Raw genomic sequence first — 9,603 nt, forward strand, 5'->3', positions numbered from 1 at the left:
AGACAATTACCAGTTCTGAGCTATCATTGAGTTAAAGGACCCCTGATTCTTTGTTAAAGTAGAAGATACAAATAAAACACAAACTACAAAGATGCTCTTGAAACAAGTGTTTCAATATTTAAAGAGAGTAATGCAGAAATGCCAAAGGCATACAATATATTATTTACAGCTCTGCCTATTAAGAAAGATGAATAATTAACATTGTAAAGAGTTTTCTACATATCTGTGTGGGCCTGATATAACTGAGAAATGAGGGATCTGCGAATATTCAAAGACACTCAAAAGGTTCAAAAATAACCTCCTCTAAATCCTAAATTTTATTCTAGTAGGTATCTGAGAAAGATAACGTATATAATTTAATAATTATATAAAAGTCTTTAGAAAATTATGCCAATATTCACAAATATAAACTATATACACAAATATATACTATATACACATATATACTATATACATATATAAATGTTTATATATACACACATTTAGACAAACAGACATATGTAGATGAATACATATATATATATCCACAGACTGGATCAATATCTCTCATGGAAAGTATTGGGATAAAATAAATTAAAATGTCTTAAATTGTTGTCCTGCTTGAGTATTAAGATAATGAATTAAATTTTGTATTTTTTCTAAGTTTTTCCTAATAAGTATATATCACTCTAAGAAGGAAACATTAACAATTAAGATTTATTAATGCTAAATTTTCAGAACCTCATAAATCATGGAACTCACTAATCCTTGTTAAGTTTGGCTTCTATAAGAAACACAAATGACACAAATGATCAACCTACTCTAATTATTCACCTTAGGAGCTGAAGAGAGCAAGGTGGAGGTGGTTCCTGAGATCTTACTTGATGATATAAGTTGAAGTTTCCATGGGAAAAATATTACAATAAATTTAAATAAACATATGTTTGCCTGGCATCTTTCAGCAATTCAGAATTATATATACAAATAGCTGCTGTTTATACATTGTTTGTTAATCCTACAATCTAACTCATTTCACTAGTTCTAGTAATTGATTGTAGATGTCACCTGATTTTCTATGTGAACTATCATTAACTATAAAGAAAAAAAAGTTCAACTTCTTCATCTACCATGCAAATGCTTTTCTTTCTGTTTATTTTCTGCACTATCTAGAACCTTTCAAGTGCTGAGAATTAGTCTCCTTCCGTAGGGGAAGAATACTTAATTTTTATTAATAAGAATGACTTTGAGCCTGATGCCATTGGTTCATGTCTGTAATCCTAGCTACCCAGAAGGCTAAGATCTAAGAATTAGCTTGGACATGTATGGCTGTGAAATTCTTATCTCCCGTTAACCACCAAAAATCCAGAAGTGAAACGGTGGCTCAAGTGATAGAGTGCTAGAATTGAATAAAAAATCTCCAGGACAGAATCTAGGCCCTGAGTTCAAGCCCCAGGATTGGCACCAAATTAAGAATGCCTTTGGCCATAGATATCTGTAGACTTTTTTTAGGGTATGTAATGAGGAAAATCTTTCCTGGTATTTAATAATGTTTATTCAAAATATTCACAGTAGCTTTTGTCATTTATATTTTGTCAGAATATTTTTTCTACTTTTCCCTTATGGTATCTTTTTTTAATTATTTTTGAGTAGTTGTATAAGGGGTTTCAATTTAATATATTAATTTATGAGTATAATGCTTCTTGATCAATGTCATCTTTTCTACCATTCTTCCCCCAACTCTCCCTTATGGTATCTTATTTGTTTCTTACATAATTTTTATTAGATTTTTTTTTCCTTTTTAGTGTTTCTTGTTTAAATGCTACACTCGAGTTTTTTTGTTTTTGTTTTTTAAGCACTTCATTATGAGCTGGGTTTTCCGAGGCTAATCTCATTCCAAACTTTCCATTGGAAGGGGTCAGAAGAAAATTAAGATGACAGGCAAGTTCTTCTTTTCTTGTTAAACAAGCAAAGCCTCTCTTCTCCTGTATTAAAAAAAAAGCACTACTTTTGCATGTGTGATTTTGGGTAATTTCTTGAAACTGAGTTTTTAGACTCCGGATCAAAGTTCAGGGATCCAGACCTGACCACTTATCCCCATAAAGAAATATGATGTAGTTCCCTGCAAGCGGTTCTTCTTTGTCATTGTTGTTAATGTGCTATGAGATGGTTTTGTTTCCTTTGTATGTTCTTCCCCCTATGGTATCTCCTGTTATCCTGTATTTGTTCGTGGTGTCATACATCTCGTATATACTTTTCTCCAGTTCAAGGAGGGGGAGGGGAGTAACAGACTGCTGAAACAAGGACACAGGATGACCAATTGCAACAATGATACCCACAAGACAGTATATGGGAAACGAACTTTATAACTTTGGGGGTGGGGAGGAGCGAAGAAGGTGGGAGAAGGAAGGAATAGGGGAGAACCACAAAGGAGGGAGTAACAATTCTCTACAAGAAATGTACTCATTAATTCACTCATGTAACTGTATCCCCTCTGTACAGCAACTTTATGATAAAATTAAATTTAAAAAAAAACAGAAACATGATGTAGTGCAGAGAAAGGAAATTTATTACATGACAGCCATGGGAGACCAGCGTATCAGCACATCCTAGGCTGCCTTCATAGGATAGAGATTGGCCTCTAGTTAAATGGGAAGAATTAGGGTGGGGGCAGGGAGGTGAGAAAGGTACGCACAGTTAAGGGGAAAAAAAAGTCCAAGTCACAGGTATGACCAGGTGAACCAGAGGCGCAATCTTTGTCTCCGGAAGAGTTTCAAGTTGTTAATCACTTTATAAGACAGAGCAAGAACAAGATGCCTGGTCAGTGGTCTCCTAGGTTTGGGGCTCTTTCCTCTTTTTAGATGATAAATAGAGGCATTGTCTGTGTGAGGGGCTGTTTGCCTTCTACACAAGATACTTATCAGTAAATTTCTTTGCTGGAACCCAAGGTGCTTGCAAAGAGACTGCAGCAGAGAACCACATCAAGGGTCACAAGGACAAAGGTGGAGAACTTTTAATTAATTCACAAGACCCAGCAACAGCATCTTTTAAGTGGCCTCTTACACTTTCATGTGGATGCCATGTCTACTTCTATGAACCAGGGTTGGTCCAGTAGAGTTTCTGTTGCCTGCTGGCTATGACAGACAACAGGTACAGTTTTCAATTGCTACATGTGTCTTTCTTCAGTCAGTGTCTGTGTGTTCATCTTTTGGCATGCTATTGTTGAACATTCTCCTCTGTTTCTCTCCCTTTCCTCCAGTGGAGCTCCTGTGTTCTTTTGAGTACTTTGAATAGCCCTGTGAAATCTTTGGTATATGTCTTCTAGTCTAATGGAAAATTCAGTTTTTGGTTTTTTTTGGGTCATGGGGCCTGAACTCTGGGCCTGGGCGCTGTCCCTCAGCTCTTCAGCTCAAGGCTAGCGTTCTACCATTTGAGCCACAGCACCACTTCCGGCTTTTTTCTGTTTATGTGGTTGCTAAGGAATCGAACCCAGGGCCTCATGCATGCAAGGCAAGCACTCTTCCACTCAGCCACCTTTCCAGCCCTCAGTTTGTATTTTTGTCTTCTCCTTTCCTTGTTGCTCTAAGAAGACTTTTAGAAAAAGAAATGGAAAAATGCTGTTTTATAGCCATAGCCATAGCGAATCTTCTATAACATTTTTCCTTCCTTATTACTGTCTGTACCACACTGGACTGTAGTTCTGTGTTAACAGTGTATTTCTCTCAATAGCTTGGGAAAGTCAAAATCTTTCCTTATGTCTTCAGTACCTAGCACAATGTTAGGGAATGCTAAATGCCCAATCGGATATTGATGATTGACAGGATGAACTGACATTCCTGGAGCCTATGGTTCATCTTTTCATAGTTGAAACACTGTCACGAGACTATTCTGCATTCATAACTTGACTGTCTCTCTGTTACCTGGCTGGATTTCAATCACACTTTCCAGAAACTTTACATAATGTATGTGTATATTCTTTTTTTTTTTGCATGTGTATATTCTTTTCCAGTATCTTTACCCAAGGTGAGTCTTGCTCTTGATACAGCAAAATAGGTCGGAGCCTAGTCTGGTATATATGATTCAGTCAAATTATTTGGATTTATAACATTTATGATATTAACATAAGGATAATTATTTCCTTGGTCTATAATTTTATTGTAAAGGGGTTTGACCTGTCTCCTACTAATCATATTACTAAACCAGAGATAGGAGGAAATAAAAATTTTATAAGTTTTGTAAATGTTGCCCTGTCATTTTAACTTCAAAGCTGTTGCTACAAAAGGAGGCAAGCTAGTACAGAAACAAACGGCAAAATAATTTTCAGTTGCATATTAAGTCAGGAAGCATGAAAAAATATGGTCAACTATAACATTTTGCAGCAATAATAATGACCTCAGTGACAGGAAAAAAAGCATGGATTTACTTACAATTAAAACACAAAAGGAGAAGAGGGAAGAAACACTCAAAGACAAAGGTACCATATAAACGCCTTTTCTGTGCTGTACCCAGTAAGTCTTACTATAGTCAACAAATGAGTTATTAGATCAGTATTTTTAATAATGCACCATATCCTTAGAAATTTGGAGTTTCTTTCCTCCTACCCATCTGTTTATTAACTAACCCCATATGTTTTGGGTTTTATTGTTGCAGTTGTGTGTGTGTGTGTGTGTGTGTGTGTGCTGTCCTGGGGCTTGTGTGTGTGTGTGTGTGTGTGTGTGTGTGTGTGTGCTGTCCTGGGGCTTGAATTCTGGGTCTGTCTCTAAGATTTTGTGCTCAAGGCTAGTTCTCTATCTCTTAAGCCACAGTTCCACTTCTGCCTCTTTGTGATTAATTGGAGACGAGTCTCACACTTTTCTGACCAGGCTGGCTTTGAACCGAGATCCTTAGCTCTCAACTTCTTATATAGCTAGGATTACAGGCATGAGCCTTGCACCCAGCAAGGCTTTTAAATCACCTACAAAGGTTTTATCACATTTCACTTCATTACTCCAAGGATGGTTCAACATCAGAAATTTACACCAATATTTTCACCTTTAGAAATTATCCAACTGTGAAGCCCTTTCCCTGATAATTTGCAGTTCTTCCACATCCTCTCCAGGTTATCAACGCTCTTTGCATTCATCACAACTTCTTTTCTCTCCATATGTGTCTTTCCTCGCTGTCATACCCCTGCTGATTTTCCTTCCATTCCTAATTCTACCTGAGGAAAATAGTCCTTCCTCTCAGTTGCACTCCGCCACCCCATTCTGATGTTCTCAGCCTTGGCTCAGTTGATTCCTTGATTCTTTGCGATCTGTGCTCAGAAATAAATGATTTCTAAAGTCTCTTGCATCTGTACCACAGAAACATACAACTCCTCATCTTCCAGGCAATCTTTCAACTTGTCCCTAATTGGCTCCTGTTCCTCCCACACACAAGGTTGTTTCAAATCTTCCTGTACCCTTTTTATAAAGCCTTCCTCTCTCATTGTCTTTAGAGAAAAGAAAAGCAATATTAAAGCTCTTGAAGTTGTGTGTGAATACCTTTAACTTCTTTCCCATGGCCTCAGATGACAAAAGGTTCCTCCTTCTACTTTAACTTACACCCTCTGCCTTGTCCTGATGTCTCTCCTTCCTGCCATTGCTGAGCTACTGGGCCCTTTCTCTCCTGTGTGCTATAGTTCTCCAATTTCACCAAATTCTTTCTTTTTTCCCCAGAAATTTTGTTAAAGGCCTCCCAACCATAAATTTATCTCAACTCTGACCAACCCTGTATTTACAACTGCATTTTGCTCACTTTTCAGGAAAATGCAAGCTTCCTAACGCAATAAACTTATTTTCCATGACTTTGACTGCTTTCCTGTCCAGTCTCTTCCACCTGGCTGACACTCCCCCAACACTGAACTTGCTGAGTTCAGTCATTCTTTTCTGTTATAATATCCAACGCCTAGATTATAGTGGGCATAGAGGAAATATTTGCATATTTAATGCACCAGTGCAGAAGAACATAAAGGAAAAAGCCAAAGAACAACAATAAAATGTAACATTGGAAGAGAGTTTCCAAAAGCATTAAGACAAGAAAAGTAGACAATTTTGGGTTTCCCACTGAAGCAACTTGTATAAAAATAGATGCACAAATAACATTTAGTACACTAAATACATTTTGTACACTAAATGCAACTGACCTCAATGAAAAAAATGTTAATAGTTCTCCTAGAAGTTCACCTATTCATACAAATAGTATTTTTCTAGTTCTAGATATATTTTACTGATAGATGAAGACTCTTAATATCCATTTGGAGTTTGGCCTAAAAATGTTTAATAACAAATTTAAATAATCACATACTTTCTTTTATTTGAGGAACACATTTTTATATCCTTGATTATATGTTTAGGTAAAACAAAACTCTGTTAACACATTTAATTTCTTCAAATTTTATCTCTGATCTTTAGGGGATGTTACTTTTTAACTATAATACTGTTTTAGCATCATTATCATCATCTTCTCGGATTTTGCAAAATATATTACCCTATAGATCTTGTAAATATCAGTACTTTTTGTTTTGTTTTTTTGTTTTTGTCAGTCATGGGGCCCTGAACTCTGGGCCTGGGCTCTGTCCCTCAGCTCTCCAGCTCAAGGCTAGCACTCCACCACTTGAGTCACAGCACCACTTCTGGATTTTTTTTTCTGCTTATGTGGTGCTGAGGAATGGAACCCAGAGCCTCATGCATGCAAGGCAAGCACTCTATGATTGAGCCACCTTCCCAGCCCCTCAATACATGTTTTTAAATGACACTTATAGACTTCCTAACAAAACAATTACATTTCTTTACCAGTTCAGAAAGTTTAGATCACAAACTGACTCAGCAATATCTGTGTAAAATAAACTGTCTCTGGAAACAAAGAAAACTGAGGAATCTTTAAGGCCAAAATGAAGCCATGAATCTCTGGGATGCATAGGAATGGTCTGGGGAAAGAGGCAGAAATGCAAGTTCTAGTTTCAGTGCATTTTGTTCAGTCCATCTGGTATCTACATATTGTTCTTTTACACATGGTCCAATGATCTTAGGTTTACAGTCTTATAAAACAGAGTATTTCCTTTCTAACTTTGAACCAGTGCTATGTGGAAGTATGAGAAAACATTTTTATGTTTTTGTACAGCTAAAACTTTCTGATTAAATTTTACTAAACTTGAAGTCTGTAGTGAAACAGTGACTATTAGTGAAGAAAAAGCTGAAGAAATTTCCCTCCCACTTCTCACCACTCGGAGAGGGAAAAGTGGTTGTTATTATCTTATATAAATAGTCATGTTCATTTCTTTTCCTCAAAGTTCCTTGCTTGTGGTACAAACTCCAGTATATGCAGGATAACATCTGATCTAACTCTCTTGCCATCTGCTGCCCCAAGAGTAAGACCTGGAGCAAAGAGGAATTTGCACAATCATTTACTATAATTAAATAATAATCTGCTCTGTTCTAGATACCAATGTTTGCATTCAAAACAGTATTAAAAAATACAGAATCTCTTCCTAGGTAATAGTAATTCATGCCTATAATCCTATCTACTCTGGAGGCTAAGATCTGAGGATCATAGTTCAAGGCCAGAACAACAGCAAAGTCTATGAGACTCTTATCTCCAAATAACCACCTAAGCACCAGAAGTGGAGCTGTGGCTCAAAGTGGTAGAGTGCTAGCTTTGAGCAAAAAAAAAAAAAAAAAAAAAACCACAAAACTCAGGGACAGTGCCCAGACCCGAACTTTAAACCCCACAACTGACCAAAAACACAAAAAACAGATACTCATCTGCCCTAAAATTTAGATGAGTCTTTGTGAACATCTAGCTTAATTTCCTTCTTTTTTAGGGTATGTGTCTGTTGGGGTGGGAGGGGGGAGTCCTAGGATGGAAGACTACATCAGACATGCCTGAGGTCAGTCAGCCTATACACCAGCTAGGACCCAAAATCAAGGATCCTAACACCACATCAATGTTGTCAGCCATTCTCCCCCTCCCCCCTCCCCCCTCCTCCCGCCCTCCCCCCCCCTGCCAATGCAATGAATCATCCACCTAATGTGTGGACAGAGCTAGTCAACAAGAAAAATCATGAGTATTAGTATTATTCACTCTGAATTTCTCAAATTCTACTGTCCACAAGTAACTATCAATCTGCAGTGAAAATGGGAGAGCTAATTACAGTAGCTCAAATGGCTGTGAAGTAATAATCAATCATAGCTGATTCTTATATATACCTGATTGATATACATACACATGTGGATATACACGTAGGTACACAGACACATAAATGAGAGACACAGAGTCAGAAATAGCTTTTACACACATACATGTGTATATATGTATATATACATACACGTATATATGTATATGTGTATGTGTGTGTATATAAAGATGGGGCGGGGGAGAGAGAAAGAAGACAGATGTAGATATATTTTGATAGTACTTTTAAGTTGAAGGCCTCTCCCTCTACCACTTGAGTTACTCACCTGGCCCTCTTTACTTTTGTTTTTAGATGTGATGTCATGTTTTGGTCAGAGATGGTTTTGGACTATGATTCGCCTACCTTTCCCTCCCAGGTAGCCCAAGTTATAGAATGAGTATCCCTGCCCAGCCCTGCATTGCCAAAAAAGGCAATGCAGTCTAGTGACAGAGTAAGAGGTCTGGAGACACATTGGATTGGTGGAAACCAGGATTCTTTACTTTCCAAACTCTATGCTAGGCAAATTACTTCTTTGTGCCTTAGTTTTCTCATCCATAAAAAAAGAATCACAGCCATCACAGGGCTATGATCAGGCTTCAGTGAACTAGCATGTTTAGAGCACCTCTATCAGTGGCACATTCTAAGTCTATTAAGAAATGCTTCCATTCAGCCTTCTCATTTTAATTCCTCCATCCATGTACTATGTACAATGTTTTTAATCACAGAAATCACAGAACTCACCAAAAAATAAATAATAATGGAAATCCTGGAAAAAAAAAACCTTAAAGAGCAGAAACTTAACTGGAGGAGATATTTTTTAAATATTCTATTATTTGTATTATAAAAAAGCTTATGGTGACCAACAGTATAGGCCAAACAATTGTTAAATGTATCATGAAGCAAATGAAGCTCAAGCTTCGGTACCCCTCCATTTCACACACCTTTTCTGTGGTCCTTTTATAGCTTCATGTTTATAATTTGATGTTTTCAGTTCTCAAAGAACTAGACAAATCTCGGAGTAGAAAAAAAAAGTAGGTTCTCCCCAGTTTAGAAAGGTTTTAAATAATATGTATTTTCGTATGGCATGATCTTGGTTCCTATTAGTAATACTTTCATGAGGTTCTATTGAATAGAAGATAAACTTAGGGGCTGGGAAGGTGGCTCAGTGGTAGAGCGCTTGCCTTGCATGCCTGAGGCTCTGGGTTCGATTCCTCAGCACCACCAAAAAAAAAAAAAAGTGGTAGAGCGCTAGCCTTGAGCTGAAGAGCTGAGGGACAGCGCCCAGGCCCAGAGTTCAGGCCCCACGACCGGACCCCAAAAAAAGAAAAAAAAGAAAAGAAAAAAGAAAAAGACAGAAGTGGCGCTGTGGCTCAAGTGGTAGAGCACTAGCCTTGAGCTGAAGAGCTGAGGGACAGCGCCCAGGCCCAGAGTTCAGG

General features: G+C 37.5%; 1 protein-coding gene across 1 annotated transcript in view; it reads right to left on the reverse strand.

Moving 5' to 3' along the window:
• Morc1 (MORC family CW-type zinc finger 1) overlaps window positions 1-9,603 on the reverse strand; it is a 157,051-nt gene that overhangs the window by 39,930 nt on the left and 107,518 nt on the right. Inside the window, exon 16 of the mRNA XM_013028509.1 lies at window positions 814-883. Within this exon, the coding sequence (XP_012883963.1) occupies window positions 814-883 (70 nt within the window). The remainder of the gene's footprint in view (window positions 1-813; window positions 884-9,603) is intronic.

Source organism: Dipodomys ordii, unplaced genomic scaffold (assembly GCF_000151885.1).
Source record: "Dipodomys ordii isolate 6190 unplaced genomic scaffold, Dord_2.0 Scaffold111, whole genome shotgun sequence".
Lineage (NCBI taxonomy): Eukaryota > Metazoa > Chordata > Mammalia > Rodentia > Heteromyidae > Dipodomys > Dipodomys ordii.